The sequence below is a fragment of the Symsagittifera roscoffensis genome, chromosome 7, assembly GCF_963678635.1.
Source record: "Symsagittifera roscoffensis chromosome 7, txSymRosc1.1, whole genome shotgun sequence".
Lineage (NCBI taxonomy): Eukaryota > Metazoa > Xenacoelomorpha > Acoela > Convolutidae > Symsagittifera > Symsagittifera roscoffensis.
The window spans coordinates 4558243-4581068 of NC_087068.1; the positions used below are offsets into that span (position 1 = coordinate 4558243).

At 41.8% G+C, this 22826-nt stretch overlaps 1 protein-coding gene across 1 annotated transcript in view; it reads left to right on the forward strand.

Annotated features, from left to right (window-relative positions):
- Positions 1-22826, forward strand: part of LOC134851420 (serine/threonine-protein phosphatase 6 regulatory ankyrin repeat subunit B-like) — a 65233-nt gene that overhangs the window by 38561 nt on the left and 3846 nt on the right. Inside the window, exons 6-8 of the mRNA XM_063867496.1 lie at positions 17996-19330; positions 19376-19675; positions 20756-21055. Coding sequence (XP_063723566.1) covers positions 17996-19330; positions 19376-19675; positions 20756-21055 — 1935 coding nt within the window. The remainder of the gene's footprint in view (positions 1-17995; positions 19331-19375; positions 19676-20755; positions 21056-22826) is intronic.

Below are 22826 nucleotides of genomic sequence, written 5' to 3' on the forward strand. Positions count from 1 at the left end.
TGCGCAAGTCGTCTTCACAGGGTCATCTCGAGTTCAGCAAATGGCTGCTAGAAGAATACAAGAGTTGCAAGTCCGAATCTGATCCGCTGTTACACACAATTCAAAGTAACATTGGACTCACGCCTCTTATGCTGGCTGTGCTGAGAAATCATCTTGAAATTGTTAGTTGGCTCGCTAGCATTGATCTGGCTGGTATGAAAATACAAAACAAAGACAAATGAAGCGTACTCAATGTCGCAGCTTTAAAGGGCAAAACTGAAATTGCTTCGGTTCTCTTAAAATAGTGAACTCATCGGACAAAAGTTCCTTGATTTCATCGCCAGATGACGAATGCCGGACGGCTTTCCACTCGTCGTGTTCACAGGGTCATCTCGAGTTCAGCAATTGGCTGCTTGAAGAATACAAGAATTGCAAGTCAGAATCTGATCCGCTGTTACACAAAATTCAAAGTAACTATGGAATCACGCCTCTTATGCTGGCTGTGCGGAGAAATCATCTTGAAATTGTTAGTTGGCTTGCCAGCTTTGAGCCGGCTTGTATGAAAAAACAAAACAAAACAAAGACAAATTAAGCAAATTTCATGTCGCAGCTGCAAACGGCAAAACTGATATTGCTTCTGCTCTTTTTGAGTCGTTGAACTCATCGGACAAAAGTTCATTGATTTCATCACCAGACGAGGGTGGCAGAACGGCTTTGCACAAGTCGTGTTCACAGGGTCATCTCGAGTTCAGCAAATGGCTGCCAAAAGAATACAAGAATTGCAAGTCCGAATCTGATCCGCTGTTACACACAATTCAAAGTAACATTGGACTCGCGCCTCTTATGCTGGCTGTGCTGAGAAATCATCTTGAAATTGTTAGTTGGCTTGCCAGCATTGATCCGGCTTGTATGAAAAAACAAAACAAAGACAAAGTAAGCAAACTTCATGTAGCAGCTGCAAACGCAAAACTGAAATTGCTTCTGCTCTTTTTGAGTCGTTGAACTCATCGGACAAAAGTTCATTGATTTCATCACCAGACAAGGGTGGCAGAACGACTTTGCGCAAGTCGTCTTCACAGGGTGATCTCGAGTTCAGCAAATGGCTGCTAGAAGAATACAAGAATTGCAAGTCCGAATCTGATCCGCTGTTACACACAATTCAAAGTAACATTGGACTCGCGCCTCTTATGCTGGCTGTGCTGAGAAATCATCTTGAAATTGTTAGTTGGCTTGCCAGCATTGAGCCGGCTTGTATGAAAAAACAAAACAAAGACAAATTAAGCAAACTTCATGTAGCAGCTGCAAACGGCAAAACTGAAATTGCTTCTGCTCTTTTTGAGTCGTTGAACTCATCGGACAAAAGTTCATTGATTTCATCACCAGACAAGGGTGGCAGAACGGCTTTGCGCAAGTCGTCTTCACAGGGTGATCTCGAGTTCAGCAAATGGCTGCTAGAAGAATACAAGAGTTGCAAGTCCGAATCTGATGAACTGAAGTTCATTGATTTCATCGCCAGATGACGAAGCCATGACGGCTTTCCACTGGTCGTGTTCAGAAGGTAATCTCGAGTTCAGCAAATGGCTGCTAGAAGAATACAAGAATTGCAAGTCCGAATCTGATCCGCTGTTACACACAATTCAAAGTAACATTGGACTCGCGCCTCTTATGCTGGCTGTGCTGAGAAATCATCTTGAAATTGTTAGTTGGCTTGCCAGCATTGATCCGGCTTGTATGAAAAAACAAAACAAAGACAAAGTAAGCAAACTTCATGTAGCAGCTGCAAACGCAAAACTGAAATTGCTTCTGCTCTTTTTGAGTCGTTGAACTCATCGGACAAAAGTTCATTGATTTCATCACCAGACAAGGGTGGCAGAACGGCTTTGCGCAAGTCGTCTTCACAGGGTGATCTCGAGTTCAGCAAATGGCTGCTAGAAGAATACAAAAATTGCAAGTCCGAATCTGATCCGCTGTTACACACAATTCAAAGTAACATTGGACTCGCGCCTCTTATGCTGGCTGTGCTGAGAAATCATCTTGAAATTGTTAGTTGGCTTGCCAGCATTGATCCGGCTTGTATGAAAAAACAAAACAAAGACAAAGTAAGCAAACTTCATGTAGCAGCTGCAAACGCAAAACTGAAATTGCTTCTGCTCTTTTTGAGTCGTTGAACTCATCGGACAAAAGTTCATTGATTTCATCACCAGACAAGGGTGGCAGAACGGCTTTGCACAAGTCGTCTTCACAGGGTCATCTCGAGTTCAGCAAATGGCTGCTAGAAGAATACAAGAATTGCAAGTCCGAATCTGATCCGCTGTTACACACAATTCAAAGTAACATTGGACTCGCGCCTCTTATGCTGGCTGTGCTGAGAAATCATCTTGCAATTGATAGTTGGCTTGCCAGCATTGAGCCGGCTTGTATGAAAAAACAAAACAAAGACAAATTAAGCAAACTTCATGTAGCAGCTGCAAACGGCAAAACTGAAATTGCTTCTGCTCTTTTTGAGTCGTTGAACTCATCGGACAAAAGTTCATTGATTTCATCACCAGACAAGGGTGGCAGAACGGCTTTGCACAAGTCGTCTTCACAGGGTCATCTCGAGTTCAGCAAATGGCTGCTAGAAGAATACAAGAATTGCAAGTCCGAATCTGATCCGCTGTTACACACAATTCAAAGTAACATTGGACTCGCGCCTCTTATGCTGGCTGTGCTGAGAAATCATCTTGAAATTGTTAGTTGGCTTGTCAGCATTGATCCGGCTTGTATGAAAAAACAAAACAAAGACAAAGTAAGCAAACTTCATGTAGCAGCTGCAAACGCAAAACTGAAATTGCTTCTGCTCTTTTTGAGTCGTTGAACTCATCGGACAAAAGTTCATTGATTTCATCACCAGACAAGGGTGGCAGAACGGCTTTGCGCAAGTCGTCTTCACAGGGTGATCTCGAGTTCAGCAAATGGCTGCTAGAAGAATACAAGAGTTGCAAGTCCGAATCTGATGAACTGAAGTTCATTGATTTCATCGCCAGATGACGAAGCCATGACGGCTTTCCACTGGTCGTGTTCAGAAGGTAATCTCGAGTTCAGCAAATGGCTGCTAGAAGAATACAAGAATTACAAGTCAGAATCGGATCCGCTGTTACACACAATACGAGATTTTGATAGAATCACGCCTCTTGTGCTGGCTGTGCTGAGAAATCATCTTGAAATTGTTGGTTAGCTCGCCGGCATTGATATGGCTTGTATGAAATTACCAAACAAAGACAAATTAAGCGTACTTCATGTCGCAGCTGCAAATGGCAAAACTGAAATTGCTTCGGTTCTCTTAAAATTGGTGAACTCATCGGACAAAAGTTCATTGATTTCATCGCCAGATGACGAAGGCATGACGGCTTTCCAGTGGTCGTGTTCAGAAGGTAATCTCGAGTTCAGCAAATGGCTGCTAGAAGAATACAATAATTACAAGTCAGAATCTGATCGGCTGTTACACACAATTCAATATAACAATGGAATAACGCCTCTTGTGCTGGCTGTGCTGAGAAATCATCTTGAAATTGTTGGTTAGCTCGCCACCATTGATCTGGCTTGTATGAAATTACCAAACAAAGACAAATTAAGCGTACTTCATGTCGCAGCTGCAAATGGCAAAACTGAAATTGCTTTGGTTCTCTTAAAATCGGTGAACTCATCGGACAAAAGTTCATTGATTTCATCGCCAGATGACAAAGGCGTGACGGCTTTGCACTGGTCGTGTTTAAAAGGTCAAATCTAGTTCAGCAAATGTCTGCTAGAAGAATACAATAATTACAAGTCAGAATCTGATCGACTGTTACACACAATTCAATATAACAATGGAATAACGCCTCTTGTGCTGGCTGTGCTGAGAAAACATCTTGAAAATGTTGGTTGGCTCGCCAGCATTGAGCTGGCTTGTACGAAATTACCAAACAAGAACAAATTAAGCGTACTTCATGTCGCAGCTGCAAATGGCAAAACTGAAATTGCTTCGGTTCTCTTAAAATCGGTGAGCTCTACGGACAAAAGTTCATTGATTTCAACGCCAGATGACAAAAGCATGACGGCTTTCCACTGGTCGTGCTCAGAAGATCATCTCGAGTTCAGCAAATGGCTGCTAGAAGAATACAAGAATTACAAGTCAGAGTTTGATCCGCTGTTACACACAATACGAGATTTTGATGGAACCACGCCTCTTGTGCTGGATGTGCTGCGAAATCATCTTAAAATTGTTGGTTGGCTCTCCAGCATTGATCTGGCTTGTATGAAATTACCAAACAAAGACAAATTAAGCGTACTTCATGTCGCAGCTGCAAATGGCAAAACTGAAATTGCTTCGGTTCTCTTAAAATCGGTGAACTCATCGGGCAAAAGTTCATTGATTTCATCGCCAGATGACGATGGCAGAACAGCTTTCCACCGGTCGTGTTTCATCGGCAAAAGTTCATTGTTTTCAGCGCCAGATGACAAAAGCATGACGGGTTTTCACTGGTCGTGTTCAGAAGGTCATCTCGAGTTCAGCAAATGGCTGCTAGAAGAATACAAGAATTACAAGTCAGAATCTGATCCGCTGTTACACACAATACGAGATGTTGATGGAATCACGCCTCTTGTGCTGGCTGTGCTGAGAAAACATCTTGAAATTGTAGGTGGGCTCGCCAGCATTGATCTGGCTTGTATGAAATTACCAAACATAGACAAATTAAGCGTACTTCATAAGGCAGCTGCAAATGGCAAAACTGAAATTGCTTCGGTTCTCTTAAAATTGGTTTGCTCATCGGACAAAAGTTCATTGATTTCATCGCCAGATGACAAAAGCATGACGGCTTTCCACTGGTCGTGTTCAGAATGTCATCTCGAGTTCAGCAAACGACTGCTAGAAGAATACAAGAATTACAAGTCAGAATCTGATCCGCTGTTACACACAATGCAAAATAACAATGGAATCACGCCTCTTGTGCTTGCTGTGCTGAGAAATCATCTTGAAATTGTTGGTTGACTCGCCAGCATTGATCTGGCTTGTATGAAAGTACAGAACGAAGACAAATTGAGTGTACTTCGTGTCGCAGCTGCAAATGGCAAAACTGAAATTGCTTCGGTTCTCTTAAAATCGGTGAACTCATCGGACAAAAATTCGTTGATTTCATCGCCAGATGACGAAGGTATGACGGCTTTCCACTGGTCGTGTTCAGAAGGTCGTCTCGAGTTCAGCAAATGGCTGCTAGAAGAATACAAGAATTACAAGTCAGAATCTGATCCGCTGTTACACACAATACGAGATAACGATGGAAAACGCCTCTTATGCTGGCTGTGCTGAGTAATCATCTGGAAATTGTTAGTTGGCTCGCAAGCATTGATCTGGCTTGAATGAAATTACAAAACAAAGACAAATTAAGCGTACTTCATGTCGCAGCTCCAAATGGCAAAACTGAAATTGCTTCGGTTCTCTTAAAGTCATTGAATTCATCGGACAAAAACTCATTGATTTCATCACCAGACAACGGTGGCAGAAAGGTTTTCCACAAGTCGTGTTCACAAGGTCATCTCGAGTTCAGCAAATGGCTGCTAGAAGAACACAAGAATTGCAAGTCCGAATCTGATCCGCTGTTACACACAATACGAGATAAGGATGGAAAAACGCCTCTTATGCTGGCTGTGCTGAGTAATCATCTGGAAATTGTTAGTTGATTCGCAAGCATTGATCTGGCTTGTATGAAATTACAAAACAAAGACAAACTAAGCGTACTTCATTTCGCAGCTGCAAATGGCAAAACTGAAATTGCTTCATATCTCTTAAAATTGGTGAACTCATCGGACAAAAGTTCATTGATTTCATCGCCAGATGACGAAGGCCTGACGGCTCTCCACTGTTCGTGTTCACAAGATCATCTCGAGTTCAGCAAATGGCTGCTAGAAGAATACAAGAATTACAATTCAGAATCTGATCCGCTCTTACACACAATTCAATATAACAATGGAATCACGCCTCTTGTGCTGGCTGTGCTGAGAAGTGATCTTGAAATTGTTGGTTGGCTCGCCAGCATTGATCTGGCTTGTATGAAAATACAAAACAAAAACAAATTAAGCGTACTTCATGTCGCAGCTACAAATGGCAAAACTGAAATTGCTTCGGTTCTCTTAAAATCGGTGAACTCATCGGACAAAAGTTCATTGATTTCATCGCCAGATGACGAAGGCCTGACGGCTCTCCACTGGTCGTGTTCACAAGGTCATCTCCAGTTTAGCAAATGGCTGCTAGAAGAATACAAGAATTACAAGTCAGAATCTGATCCGCTCTTACACACAATTCAATATAACAATGGAATCACGCCTCTTGTGCTGGCTGTGCTGAGAAGTGATCTTGAAATTGTTGGTTGGCTCGCCAGCATTGATCTGGCTTGTATGAAAATACAAAACAAAAACAAATTTAGTGTACTTCATGTCGCAGCTGCAAATGGCAAAACTGAAATTGCTTCGGTTCTCTTAAAATCGGTGAACTCATCGGACAAAAATTCATTGATTTCATCGCCAGATGACGAAGGCCTGACGGCTTTCCACTGTTCGTGTTCACAAGATCATCTCGAGTTCAGCAAATGGCTGCTAGAAGAATACAAGAATTACAATTCAGAATCTGATCCGCTCTTACACACAATTCAATATAACAATGGAATCACGCCTCTTGTGCCGGCTGTGCTGAGAAGTGATCTTGAAATTGTTGGTTGGCTCGCCAGCATTGATCTGGCTTGTATGAAAATACAAAACAAAAACAAATTAAGCGTACTTCATGTCGCAGCTACAAATGGCAAAACTGAAATTGCTTCGGTTCTCTTGAAATCGGTGAACTCATCGGACAAAAGTTCATTGATTTCATCGCCAGATGACGAAGGCCTGACGGCTCTCCACTGGTCGTGTTCACAAGGTCATCTCCAGTTTAGCAAATGGCTGCTAGAAGAATACAAGAATTACAAGTCAGAATCTGATCCGCTGTTACACACAATTCAAAATAACAATGGAATCACGCCTCTTGTGCTTGCTGTGCTGAGAAATCATCTTGAAATTATTGGTTGACTCGCCAGCATTGATCTGGCTTGTATGAAATTACAGAACGAAGACAAATTTAGTGTACTTCATGTCGCAGCTGCAAATGGCAAAACTGAAATTGCTTCGGTATTCTTAAAATCGGTGAACTCATCGGACAAAAATTCATTGATTTCATCGCCAGATGATAAAGGTATGACGGCTTTCCACTGGTCGTGTTCAGAAGGTCATCTCGAGTTCAGCAAATGGCTGCTAGAAGAATACAAGAATTACAAGTCAGAATCTGATCCGCTGTTACACATAATACGAGATAACGATGGAAAAACTACTCTTATGCTGGCTGTGCTGAGTAATCATCTGGAAATTGTTAGTTGGCTTGCCAGCATTGATCTGGCTTGTATGAAATTACTAAACACAGACAAACTAAGCCTACTTCATGTCGCAGCTGCAAATGGCAAAACTGAAATTGCTTCGGTTCTCTTAAAGTCATTGAATTCATCGGACAAAAATTCATTAATTTCATCACCAGACAACGGTGGCAGAAAGGCTTTCCACAAGTCGTGTTCACAAGGTCATCTCCAGTTCAGCAAATGGCTGCTAGAAGAACACAAAAATTGCAAGTCCGAATCTGATCCGCTGTTACACACAATACGAGATAACGATGGAAAAACGCCTCTTATGCTGGCTGTGCTGAGTAATCATCTGAAAATTGTTAGTTGGCTCGCCAGCATTGATCTGGCTTGTATGAAATTACAAAACAAAAACAAATTAAGCGTACTTCATGTCGCAGCTGCAAATGGCAAAACTGAAATTGCTTCATATCTCTTAAAATTGGTGAACTCATCGGACAAAAGTTCATTGATTTCATCGCCAGATGACGAAGGCCTGACGGTTTTCCACTGGTCGTGTTCACAAGGTCATCTCGATTTCAGCAAATGGCTGCTAGAAGAATACAAGAATTACACTTCAGAATCTGATCCGCTCTTACACACAATTCAATATAACAATGGAATCACGCCTCTTGTGCTGGCTGTGCTGAGAAGTGATCTTGAAATTGTTGGTTGGCTCGCCAGCATTGATCTGACTTGTATGAAAATACAAAACAGAAAGAAAAAAAACCGTACTTCATTTTGCAGCTGCACACGACAAAACTGTAATTGCTTCTGTTCTCTTAAAATTGGTGAACCCATCGGACAAAAGTTCATTGATTTCATCGCCAGATGACGAAGGCCTGACGGCTTTCCACTGGTCGTGTTCACAAGGTCATCTCGAGTTCTGCAAATGGCTGCTAGAAGATTACAAGGGTTACAAGTCAGAATCTGATCCGCTCTTTCATACAGTTCAATATAACAATGGAATCACGCCTCTTGTGCTGGCTGTGCTGAGAAGTGATCTTGAAAATGTTGGTTGGCTCGCCAGCTTTGATCTGGCTTGTATGAAATTACAAAACAAAAACAAATTAAGCGTACTTCATGTCGCAGCTACAAATGGCAAAATTGAAATTGCTTCGGTTCTCTTAAAATCGGTGAACTCATCGGACAAAAGTTTATTGATTTCATCGCCAGATGACGAAGGCCTGACGGCTTTCCACTGGTCGTGTTCACAAGGTCATCTCCAGTTCAGCAAATGGCTGCTAGAAAAATACAAGAATTACAAGTCAGAATCTGATCCGCTGTTACACACAATTCAAGATAACAATGGAATCACGCCTCCTAAGCTGGCTGTGCTGAAAAATCATCTTGAAATTGTTGGTTGGCTCGCCAGCATTGATCTGGCTTGTATGAAAATACAAAACAAGACAAAGTAAGCGTACTTCATTTCGCAGTTGCAAACGACAAAACTGAAATTGCTTCTGTTCTCTTAAAATCATTGAATTCATCGCATAAAAGTTCCTTGATTTCATCGCCAGATGACAAAGGCCGGACGGCTTTCCACCGGTCGTGTTCACAGGGTCATCTCGAGTTCAGCAAATGTCTGCTTGAAGAATACAAGAATTGCAAGTCAGAATCTGATCCGCTGTTACACACAATTCAAAATAATTATGGAATCACGCCTCTTATGCTGGCTGTCCGGAGAAATCATCTTGAAATTGTTAGTTGGCTTGCCAGCATTGAGCCGGCTTGTATGAAAAAACAAAACAAAGACAAATTAAGCAAACTTCATGTCGCAGCTGCAAACGGCAAAACTGAAAATGCTTCTGCTCTTTTTGAGTCGTTGAACTCATCGGACAAAAGTTCATTGATTTCATCACCAGACCAGGGTGGCAGAACGGCTTTGCACAAGTCGTGTTCACAGGATCATCTCGAGTTCAGCAAATGGCTGCTGGAAGAACACAAGAATTGCAAGTTCGAATCTGATCCGCTGTTTCACACAATTCAAAGTAACATCGGACTCACGCCTCTTATGCTGGCTGTGCTGCGAAATCATCTTGAAATTGTTAGTTGGCTTGCCAGCATTGAGCCAGCTTGTATGAAAAAACAAAACAAAGACTAATTAAGCAAACTTCATGTCGCAGCTGCAAACGGCAAAACTGAAATTGCTTCTGCTCTTTTTGATTCGTTGAACTCATCGGACGAAAGTTCATTGATTTCATCACCAGACAAAGGTGGCAGAACGGCTTTGCACAAGTCGTGTTCACAAGGTCATCTCCAGTTCAGCAAATGGCTGCTAGAAGAATACAAGAATTACAAGTCAGAATCTGATCCGCTGTTGCACACAATTCAAGATAACAATGGAATCACGCCTCTTAAGCTGGCTGTGCTGAAAAATCATCTTGAAATTGTTGGTTGGCTCGCCAGCATTGATCTGGCTTGTATGAAAATACAAAACAAGACAAAGTAAGCGTACTTCATTTCGCAGTTGCAAACGACAAAACTGAAATTGTTTCTGTTCTCTTAAAATCATTGAATTCATCGCATAAAAGTTCCTTGATTTCATCGCCAGATGACAAAGGCCGGACGGCTTTCCACCGGTCGTGTCCACAAGGTCATCTCGAGTTCAGCAAATGGCTGCTTGAAGAATACAAGAATTGCAAGTCAGAATCTGATCCGCTGTTACACACAATTCAAAGTAACATTGGACTCACGCCTCTTATGCTGGCTGTGCTGAGAAATCATCTTGAAATTGTTAGTTGGCTTGCCAGCATTGAGCCAGCTTGTATGAAAAAACAAAACAAAGCCAAATTAAGCAAACTTCATGCCGCAGCTGCAAACGGCTAAACTGAAATTGCTTCTGCTCTTTTTGAGTCGTTGAACTCATCGGACAAAAGTTCATTGGTTTCATCACCAGACAAGGGTGGCAGAACGGCTTTGCACAAGTCGTGTTCACAGGGTCATCTCGAGTTCAAAAAATGGCTGCTAGAAGAATACAAGAATTGCAAGTCAGAATCTGATCCGCTGTTACACACAATACGACATAATGATGGAAAAACGCCTCTTATGCTGGCTCTGTTGAGTAATCATCTTGAAATTGTTAGTTGGCTCGCCAGCATTGATCTGGCTTGTATGAAATTACAAAACAAAGACAAATTAAACGTACTTCATGTCGCAGCTGCAAATGGCAAAACTAAAATTGCTTCGGTTCTCTTAAAGTTATTGATGTCATCGGACAAAATTCATTGATTTCATCGCCAGACAACGGTGGCAGAAGGATTTTCCACAAGTCGTGTTCACAAGGTCATCTCGAGTTCAGCAAATGGCTGCTAGAAGAACACAAGAATTGGAAGTCCAAATCTGATCCGCTGTTACACACAATACGAGATAACGATGGAAAAACGCCTCTTATGCTGGCTGTGCTGAGTACTCATCTGGAAATTGTTAGTTGGCTCGCCAGCATTGATCTGGCTTGTATGAAATTACAAAATAAAGACAAATTAAGCGTACTTCATGTCGCAGCTGCAAATGGCAAAACTGAAATTGCTTCATATCTCTTAAAATTGGTGAACTCATCGGACAAAAGTTCATTGATTTCATCGCCAGATGACGAAGGCCTGACGGCTTTCCACTGGTCGTGTTCACAAGGTCATCTCGAGTTCTGCAAATGGCTGCTAGAATAGTACAAGAATTACAAGTCAGAATCTGATCCGCTCTTACACACAGTTCAATATAACAATGGAATCACGCCTCTTGTGCTGGCTGTGCTGAGAAGTGATCTTGAAATTGTTGGTTGGCTCGCCAGCATTGATCTGTCTTGTATGAAATTACAAAACAAAAACAAATTAAGCGTACTTCATGTCGCAGCTACAAATGGCAAAACTGAAATTGCTTTGGTTCTCTTAAAATCGGTGAACTCATCGGACAAAAGTTCATTGATTTCATCGCCAGATGACGAAGGCCTGACGGCTTTCCACTGGTCGTGTTCACAAGGTCATCTCCAGTTCAGCGAATGGCTGCTAGAAAAATACAAGAATTACAAGTCAGAATCTGATCCGCTGTTACACACAATTCAAGATAACAATGGAATCACGCCTCCTAAGCTGGCTGTGCTGAAAAATCATCTTGAAATTGTTGGTTGGCTCGCCAGCATTGATCTGGCTTGTATGAAAATACAAAACAAGACAAAGTAAGCGTACTTCATTTCGCAGTTGCAAACGACAAAACTGAAATTGCTTCTGTTCTCTTAAAATAATTGAATTCATCGCATAAAAGTTCCTTGATTTCATCGCCAGATGACAAAGGCCGGACGGCTTTCCACTGGTCGTGTTCACAAGGTCATCTCCAGTTCAGCAAATGGCTGCTAGAAAAATACAAGAATTACAAGTCAGAATCTGATCCGCTGTTACACACAATTCAAAGTAACTATGGAATCACGCCTCTTATGCTGGCTGTGCGGAGAAATCATCTTGAAATTGTTAGTTGGCTTGCCAGCATTGAGCCGGCTTGTATGAAAAAACAAAACAAAACAAAGACATATTAAGCAAATTTCATGTCGCTGCTGCAAACGGCAAAACTGATTTTGCTTTTGCTCTTTTTGAGTTGTTGAACTCATCGGACAAAAGTTCATTGATTTCATCACCAGACGAGGGTGGCAGAACGGCTTTGCACAAGTCGAGTTCACAGGGTCATCTCGAGTTCAGCAAATGGCTGCTAGAAGAATACAAGAATTGCAAGTCCGAATCTGATCCGCTGTTACACACAATTCAAAGTAACATTGGACTCGCGCCTCTTCTGCTGGCTGTGCTGAGAAATCATCTTGAAATTGTTAGTTGGCTTGCCAGCATTGAGCCGGATTGTATGAAAAAACAAAACAAAGACAAATTAAGCAAACTTCATGTAGCAGCTGCAAACGGCAAAACTGAAATTGCTTCTGCTCTTTTTGAGTCGTTGAACTCATCGGACAAAAGTTCATTGATTTCATCACCAGACAAGGGTGGCAGAACGGCTTTGCACAAGTCGTCTTGACAGGGTCATCTCGAGTTCAGCAAATGGCTGCTAGAAGAATACAAGAATTGCAAGTCCGAATCTGATCCGCTGTTACACACAATTCAAAGTAACATTGGACTCGCGCCTCTTATGCTGGCTGTGCTGAGAAATCATCTTGAAATTGTTAGTTGGCTTGCCAGCATTGATCCGGCTTGTATGAAAAAACAAAACAAAGACCAAGTAAGCAAACTTCATGTAGCAGCTGCAAACGCAAAACTGAAATTGCTTCTGCTCTTTTTGAGTCGTTGAACTCATCGGACAAAAGTTCCTTGATTTCATCACCAGACAAGGGTGGCAGAACGGCTTTGCGCAAGTCGTCTTCACAGGGTCATCTCGAGTTTAGCAAATGGCTGCTAGAAGAATACAAGAGTTGCAAGTCCGAATCTGATCCGCTGTTACACACAATTCAAAGTAACATTGGACTCACGCCTCTTATGCTGGCTGTGCTGAGAAATCATCTTGAAATTGTTAGTTGGCTCGCTAGCATTGATCTGGCTGGTATGAAAATACAAAACAAAGACAAATGAAGCGTACTCAATGTCGCAACTTTAAAGGGCAAAACTGAAATTGCTTCGGTTCTCTTAAAATAGTGAACTCATCGGACAAAAGTTCCTTGATTTCATCGCCAGATGACGAAGGCCGGACGGCTTTCCACTCGTCGTGTTCACAGGGTCATCTCGAGTTCAGCAATTGGCTGCTTGAAGAATACAAGAATTGCAAGTCAGAATCTGATCCGCTGTTACACACAATTCAAAGTAACTATGGAATCACGCCTCTTATGCTGGCTGTGCGGAGAAATCATCTTGAAATTGTTAGTTGGCTTGCCAGCTTTGAGCCGGCTTGTATGAAAAAACAAAACAAAACAAAGACAAATTAAGCAAATTACATGTCGCAGCAGCAAACGGCAAAACTGATATTGCTTCTGCTCTTTTTGAGTCGTTGAACTCATCGGACAAAAGTTCATTGATTTCATCACCAGACGAGGGTGGCAGAACGGCTTTGCACAAGTCGTGTTCACAGGGTCATCTCGAGTTCAGCAAATGGCTGCTAGAAGAATACAAGAATTGCAAGTCCGAATCTGATCCGCTGTTACACACAATTCAAAGTAACATTGGACTCGCGCCTCTTATGCTGGCTGTGCTGAGAAATCATCTTGAAATTGTTTGTTGGCTTGCCAGCATTGAGCCGGCTTGTATGAAAAAACAAAACAAAGACAAATTAAGCAAACTTCATGTAGCAGCTGCAAACGGCAAAACTGAAATTGCTTCTGCTCTTTTTGAGTCGTTGAACTCATCGGACAAAAGTTCATTGATTTCATCACCAGACAAGGGTGGCAGAACGGCTTTGCACAAGTCGTCTTCACAGGGTCATCTCGAGTTCAGCAAATGGCTGCTAGAAGAATACAAGAATTGCAAGTCCGAATCTGATCCGCTGTTACACACAATTCAAAGTAACATTGGACTCGCGCCTCTTATGCTGGCTGTGCTGAGAAAGCATCTTGAAATTGTTAGTTGGCTTGCCAGCATTGATCCGGCTTGTATGAAAAAACAAAACAAAGACAAAGTAAGCAAACTTCATGTAGCAGCTGCAAACGCAAAACTGAAATTGCTTCTGCTCTTTTTGAGTCGTTGAACTCATCGGACAAAAGTTCATTGATTTCATCACCAGACAATGGTGGCAGAACGGCTTTGCGCAAGTCGTCTTCACAGGGTCATCTCGAGTTCAGCAAATGGCTGCTAGAAGAATACAAGAGTTGCAAGTCCGAATCTGATGAACTGAAGTTCATTGATTTCATCGCCAGATGACGAAGCCATGACGGCTTTCCACTGGTCGTGTTCAGAAGGTAATCTCGAGTTCAGCAAATGGCTGCTAGAAGAATACAAGAATTACAAGTCAGAATCGGATCCGCTGTTACACACAATACGAGATTTTGATAGAATCACGCCTCTTGTGCTGGCTGTGCTGAGAAATCATCTTGAAATTGTTGGTTAGCTCGCCAGCATTGATCTGGCTTGTATGAAATTACCAAACAAAGACAAATTAAGCGTACTTCATGTCGCAGCTGCAAATGGCAAAACTGAAATTGCTTCGGTTCTCTTAAAATTGGTGAACTCATCGGACAAAAGTTCATTGATTTCATCGCCAGATGACGAAGGCATGACGGCTTTCCAGTGGTCGTGTTCAGAAGGTAATCTCGAGTTCAGCAAATGGCTGCTAGAAGAATACAATAATTACAAGTCAGAATCTGATCGGCTGTTACACACAATTCAATATAACAATGGAATAACGCCTCTTGTGCTGGCTGTGCTGAGAAATCATCTTGAAATTGTTGGTTAGCTCGCCAGCATTGATCTGGCTTGTATGAAATTACCAAACAAAGACAAATTAAGCGTACTTCATGTCGCAGCTGCAAATGGCAAAACTGAAATTGCTTCGGTTCTCTTAAAATCGGTGAACTCATCGGACAAAAGTTCATTGATTTCATCGCCAGATGACAAAGGCGTGACGGCTTTGCACTGGTCGTGTTTAAAAGGTCAAATCGAGTTCAGCAAATGGCTGCTAGAAGAATACAATAATTACAAGTCAGAATCTGATCGACTGTTACACACAATTCAATATAACAATGGAATAACGCCTCTTGTGCTGGCTGTGCTGAGAAAACATCTTGAAAATGTTGGTTGGCTCGCCAGCATTGAGCTGGCTTGTACGAAATTACCAAACAAGAACAAATTAAGCGTACTTCATGTCGCAGCTGCAAATGGCAAAACTAAAATTGCTTCGGTTCTCTTAAAATTGGTGAGCTCTTCGGACAAAAGTTCATTGATTTCATCGCCAGATGACAAAAGCATGACGGCTTTCCACTGGTCGTGCTCAGAAGGTCATCTCGAGTTCAGCAAATGGCTGCTAGAAGAATACAAGAATTACAAGTCAGAGTTTGATCCGCTGTTACACACAATACGAGATTTTGATGGAACCACGCCTCTTGTGCTGGATGTGCTGCGAAATCATCTTAAAATTGTTGGTTGGCTCTCCAGCATTGATCTGGCTTGTATGAAATTACCAAACAAAGACAAATTAAGCGTACTTCATGTCGCAGCTGCAAATGGCAAAACTGAAATTGCTTCGGTTCTCTTAAAATCGGTGAACTCATCGGGCAAAAGTTCATTGATTTCATCGCCAGATGACGATGGCAGAACAGCTTTCCACCGGTCGTGTTTCATCGGCAAAAGTTCATTGTTTTCAGCGCCAGATGACAAAAGCATGACGGGTTTTCACTGGTCGTGTTCAGAAGGTCATCTCGAGTTCAGCAAATGGCTGCTAGAAGAATACAAGAATTACAAGTCAGAATCTGATCCGCTGTTACAAACAATACGAGATGTTGATGGAATCACGCCTCTTGTGCTGGCTGTGCTGAGAAAACATCTTGAAATTGTAGGTGGGCTCGCCAGCATTGATCTGGCTTGTATGAAATTACCAAACATAGACAAATTAAGCGTACTTCATGTCGCAGCTGCAAATGGCAAAACTGAAATTGCTTCGGTTCTCTTAAAATTGGTTTGCTCATCGGACAAAAGTTCATTGATTTCATCGCCAGATGACAAAAGCATGACGGCTTTCCACTGGTCGTGATCAGAATGTCATCTCGAGTTCAGCAAACGACTGCTAGAAGAATACAAGAATTACAAGTCAGAATCTGATCCGCTGTTACACACAATGCAAAATAACAATGGAATCACGCCTCTTGTGCTTGCTGTGCTGAGAAATCATCTTGAAATTGTTGGTGGGCTCGCCAGCATTGATCTGGCTTGTATGAAATTACCAAACATAGACAAATTAAGCGTACTTCATGTCGCAGCTGCAAATGGCAAAACTGAAATTGCTTCGGTTCTCTTAAAATTGGTGAGCTCATCGGACAAAAGTTCATTGATTTCATCGCCAGATGACAAAAGCATGACGGCTTTCCACTGGTCGTGTTCAGAATGTCATCTCGAGTTCAGCAAATGGCTGCTAGAAGAATACAAGAATTACAAGTCAGAATCTGATCCGCTGTTACACACAATGCAAAATAACAATGGAATCACGCCTCTTGTGCTTGCTGTGCTGAGAAATCATCTTGAAATTGTTGGTTGACTCGCCAGCATTGATCTGGCTTGTATGAAATTACAGAACGAAGACAAATTGAGTGTACTTCATGTCGCAGCTGCAAATGGCAAAACTGAAATTGCTTCGGTTCTCTTAAAATCGGTGAACTCATCGGACAAAAATTCGTTGATTTCATCGCCAGATGACGAAGGTATGACGGCTTTCCACTGGTCGTGTTCAGAAGGTCGTCTCGAGTTCAGCAAATGGCTGCTAGAAGAATACAAGAATTACAAGTCAGAATCTGATCCGCTGTTACACACAATACGAGATAACGATGGAAAACGCCTCTTATGCTGGCTGTGCTGAGTAATCATCTGGAAATTCTTAGTTGGCTCGCAAGCATTGATCTGGCTTGAATGAAATTACAAAACAAAGACAAATTAAGCGTACTTCATGTCGCAGCTCCAAATGGCAAAACTGAAAATGCTTCGGTTCTCTTAAAGTCATTGAATTCATCGAACAAAAATTCATTGATTTCATCACCAGACAACGGTGGCAGAAAGGTTTTCCACAAGTCGTGTTCACAAGGTCATCTCGAGTTCAGCAAATGGCTGCTAGAAGAACACAAGAATTGCAAGTCCGAATCTGATCCGCTGTTACACACAATACGAGATAAGGATGGAAAAACGCCTCTTATGCTGGCTGTGCTGAGTAATCATCTGGAAATTGTTAGTTGGCTCGCAAGCATTGATCTGGCTTGTATGAAATTACAAAACAAAGACAAATTAAGCGTACTTCATGTCGCAGCTGCAAATGGCAAAACTGAAATTGCTTCATATCTCTTAAAATTGGTGAACTCATCGGACAAAAGTTCATTGATTTCATCGCCAGATGACGAAGGCCTGACGGCTTTCCACTGTTCGTGTTCACAAGATCATCTCGAGTTCAGCAAATGGCTGCTAGAAGAATACAAAAATTACAATTCAGAATCTGATCCGCTCTTACACACAATTCAATATAACAATGGAATCACGCCTCTTGTGCTGGCTGTGCTGAGAAGTGATCTTGAAATTGTTGGTTGGCTCGCCAGCATTGATCTGGCTTGTATGAAAATACAAAACAAAAACAAATTAAGCGTACTTCATGTCACAGCTACAAATGGCAAAACTGAAATTGCTTCGGTTCTCTTAAAATCGGTGAACTCATCGGACAAAAGTTCATTGATTTCATCGCCAGATGACGAAGGCCTGACGGCTCTCCACTGGTCGTGTTCACAAGGTCATCTCCAGTTTAGCAAATGGCTGCTAGAAGAATACAAGAATTACAAGTCAGAATCTGATCCGCTGTTACACACAATTCAAAATAACAATGGAATCACGCCTCTTGCGCTTGCTGTGCTGAGAAATCATCTTGAAATTGTTGGTTGACTCGCCAGCATTGATCTGGCTTGTATGAAATTACAGAACGAAGACAAATTAAGTGTACTTCATGTCGCAGCTGCAAATGGCAAAACTGAAATTGCTTCGGTTCTCTTAAAATCGGTGAACTCATCGGACAAAAATTCATTGATTTCATCGCCAGATGATGAAGGTATGACGGCTTTCCACTGGTCGTGTTCAGAAGGTCATCTCGAGTTCAGCAAATGGCTGCTAGAAGAATACAAGAATTACAAGTCAGAATCTGATCCGCTGTTACACATAATACGAGATAACGATGGAAAAACTACTCTTATGCTGGCTGTGCTGAGTAATCATCTGGAAATTGTTAGTTGGCTTGCCAGCATTGATCTGGCTTGTATGAAATTACAAAACAAAGACAAACTAAGCCTACTTCATGTCGCAGCTGCAAATGGCAAAACTGAAATTGCTTCGGTTCTCTTAAAGTCATTGAATTCATCGGACAAAAATTCCTTAATTTCATCACCAGACAACGGTGGCAGAAAGGCTTTCCACAAGTCGTGTTCACAAGGTCATCTCGAGTTCAGCAAATGGCTGCTAGAAGAACACAAGAATTGCAAGTCCGAATCTGATCCGCTGTTACACACAATACGAGATAACGATGGAAAAATGCCTCTTATGCTGGCTGTGCTGAGTAATCATCTGGAAATTGTTAGTTGGCTCGCCAGCATTGATCTGGCTTGTATGAAATTACAAAACAAAAACAAATTAAGCGTACTTCATGTCGCAGCTGCAAATGGCAAAACTGAAATTGCTTCATATCTCTTAAAATTGGTGAACTCATCGGACAAAAGTTCATTGATTTCATCGCCAGATGACGAAGGCCTGACGGTTTTCCACTGGTCGTGTTCACAAGGTCATCTCGATTTCAGCAAATGGCTGCTAGAAGAATACAAGAATTACACTTCAGAATCTGATCCGCTCTTTCACACAATTCAATATAACAATGGAATCACGCCTCTTGTGCTGGCTGTGCTGAGAAGTGATCTTGAAATTGTTGGTTGGCTCGCCAGCATTGATCTGGCTTGTATGAAATTACAAAACAAAAACAAATTAAGCGTACTTCATGTCGCAGCTGCAAATGGCAAAACTGAAATTGCTTCATATCTCTTAAAATTGGTGAACTCATCGGACAAAAGTTCATTGATTTCATCGCCAGATGACGAAGGCCTGACGGTTTTCCACTGGTCGTGTTCACAAGGTCATCTCGATTTCAGCAAATGGCTGCTAGAAGAATACAAGAATTACAAGTCAGAATCTGATCCGCTGTTACACACAATTCAAAATAACAATGGAATCACGCCTCTTGCGCTTGCTGTGCTGAGAAATCATCTTGAAATTGTTGGTTGACTCGCCAGCATTGATCTGGCTTGTATGAAATTACAGAACGAAGACAAATTAAGTGTACTTCATGTCGCAGCTGCAAATGGCAAAACTGAAATTGCTTCGGTTCTCTTAAAATCGGTGAACTCATCGGACAAAAATTCATTGATTTCATCGCCAGATGATGAAGGTATGACGGCTTTCCACTGGTCGTGTTCAGAAGGTCATCTCGAGTTCAGCAAATGGCTGCTAGAAGAATACAAGAATTACAAGTCAGAATCTGATCCGCTGTTACACATAATACGAGATAACGATGGAAAAACTACTCTTATGCTGGCTGTGCTGAGTAATCATCTGGAAATTGTTAGTTGGCTTGCCAGCATTGATCTGGCTTGTATGAAATTACAAAACAAAGACAAACTAAGCCTACTTCATGTCGCAGCTGCAAATGGCAAAACTGAAATTGCTTCGGTTCTCTTAAAGTCATTGAATTCATCGGACAAAAATTCCTTAATTTCATCACCAGACAACGGTGGCAGAAAGGCTTTCCACAAGTCGTGTTCACAAGGTCATCTCGAGTTCAGCAAATGGCTGCTAGAAGAACACAAGAATTGCAAGTCCGAATCTGATCCGCTGTTACACACAATACGAGATAACGATGGAAAAATGCCTCTTATGCTGGCTGTGCTGAGTAATCATCTGGAAATTGTTAGTTGGCTCGCCAGCATTGATCTGGCTTGTATGAAATTACAAAACAAAAACAAATTAAGCGTACTTCATGTCGCAGCTGCAAATGGCAAAACTGAAATTGCTTCATATCTCTTAAAATTGGTGAACTCATCGGACAAAAGTTCATTGATTTCATCGCCAGATGACGAAGGCCTGACGGTTTTCCACTGGTCGTGTTCACAAGGTCATCTCGATTTCAGCAAATGGCTGCTAGAAGAATACAAGAATTACACTTCAGAATCTGATCCGCTCTTACACACAATTCAATATAACAATGGAATCACGCCTCTTGTGCTGGCTGTGCTGAGAAGTGATCTTGAAATTGTTGGTTGGCTCGCCAGCATTGATCTGGCTTGTATGAAATTACAAAACAAAAACAAATTAAGCGTACTTCATGTCGCAGCTGCAAATGGCAAAACTGAAATTGCTTCATATCTCTTAAAATTGGTGAACTCATCGGACAAAAGTTCATTGATTTCATCGCCAGATGACGAAGGCCTGACGGTTTTCCACTGGTCGTGTTCACAAGGTCATCTCGATTTCAGCAAATGGCTGCTAGAAGAATACAAGAATTACAAGTCAGAATCTGATCCGCTGTTACACACAATTCAAAATAACAATGGAATCACGCCTCTTGTGCTTGCTGTGCTGAGAAATCATCTTGAAATTGTTGGTTGACTCGCCAGCATTGATCTGGCTTGTATGAAATTACAGAACGAAGACAAATTAAGTGTACTTCATGTCGCAGCTGCAAATGGCAAAACTGAAATTGCTTCGGTTCTCTTAAAATCGGTGAACTCATCGGACAAAAATTCATTGATTTCATCGCCAGATGATGAAGGTATGACGGCTTTCCACTGGTCGTGTTCAGAAGGTCATCTCGAGTTCAGCAAATGGCTGCTAGAAGAATACAAGAATTACAAGTCAGAATCTGATCCGCTGTTACACATAATACGAGATAACGATGGAAAAACTACTCTTATGCTGGCTGTGCTGAGTAATCATCTGGAAATTGTTAGTTGGCTTGCCAGCATTGATCTGGCTTGTATGAAATTACAAAACAAAGACAAACTAAGCCTACTTCATGTCGCAGCTGCAAACGGCAAAACTGAAATTGCTTCGGTTCTCTTAAAGTCATTGAATTCATCGGACAAAAAAAAATTCCTTAATTTCATCACCAGACAACGGTGGCAGAAAGGTTTTCCACAAGTCGTGTTCACAAGGTCATCTCGAGTTCAGCAAATGGCTGCTAGAAGAACACAAGAATTGCAAGTCCGAATCTGATCCGCTGTTACACACAATACGAGATAACGATGGAAAAACGCCTCTTATGCTGGCTGTGCTGAGTAATCATCTGGAAATTGTTAGTTGGCTCGCCAGCATTGATCTGGCTTGTATGAAATTACAAAACAAAAACAAATTAAGCGTACTTCATGTCGCAGCTGCAAATGGCAAAACTGAAATTGCTTCATATCTCTTAAAATTGGTGAACTCATCGGACAAAAGTTCATTGATTTCATCGCCAGATGACGAAGGCCTGACGGTTTTCCACTGGTCGTGTTCACAAGGTCATCTCGATTTCAGCAAATGGCTGCTAGAAGAATACAAGAATTACACTTCAGAATCTGATCCGCTCTTACACACAAATCAATATAACAATGGAATCACGCCTCTTGTGCTGGCTGTGCTGAGAAGTGATCTTGAAATTGTTGGTTGGCTCGCCAGCATTGATCTGACTTGTATGAAAAAACAAAACAAAAAGAAAAAAACCGTACTTCATTTTGCAGCTGCACACGACAAAACTGAAATTGCTTCTGTTCTCTTAAAATTGGTGAACCCATCGGACAAAAGTTCATTGATTTCATCGCCAGATGACGAAGGCCTGACGGCTTTCCACTGGTCGTGTTCACAAGGTCATCTCGAGTTCTGCAAATGGCTGCTAGAAGGTTACAAGGGTTACAAGTCAGAATCTGATCCGCTCTTTCACACAGTTCAATATAACAATGGAATCACGCCTCTTGTGCTGGCTGTGCTGAGAAGTGATCTTAAAAATGTTGGTTGGCTCGCCAGCATTGATCTGGCTTGTATGAAATTACAAAACAAAAACAAATTAAGCGTACTTCATGTCGCAGCTACAAATGGCAAAACTGAAATTGCTTCGGTTCTCTTAAAGTCGGTGAACTCATCGGACAAAAGTTCATTGATTTCATCACCAGATGACGAAGGCCTGACGGCTTTCCACTGGTCGTGTTCACAAGGTCATCTCCAGTTCAGCAAATGGCTGCTAGAAAAATACAAGAATTACAAGTCAGAATCTGATCCGCTGTTACACACAATTCAAGATAACAATGGAATCACGCCTCCTAAGCTGGCTGTGCTGAAAAAACATCTTGAAATTGTTGGTTGGCTCGCCAGCATTGATCTGGCTTGTATGAAAATACAAAACAAGACAAAGTAAGCGTACTTCATTTCGCAGTTGCAAACGACAAAACTGAAATTGCTTCTGTTCTCTTAAAATCATTGAATTAATCGCATAAAAGTTCCTTGATTTCATCGCCAGATGACAAAGGCCGGACGGCTTTCCACCGGTCGTGTTCACAAGGTCATCTCGAGTTCAGCAAATGTCTGCTTGAAGAATACAAGAATTGCAAGTCAGAATCTGATCCGCTGTTACACACAATTCAAAATAACTATGAAATCACGCCTCTTATGCTGGCTGTGCGGAGAAATCATCTTGAAATTGTTAGTTGGCTTGCCAGCATTGAGCCGGCTTGTATGAAAAAAA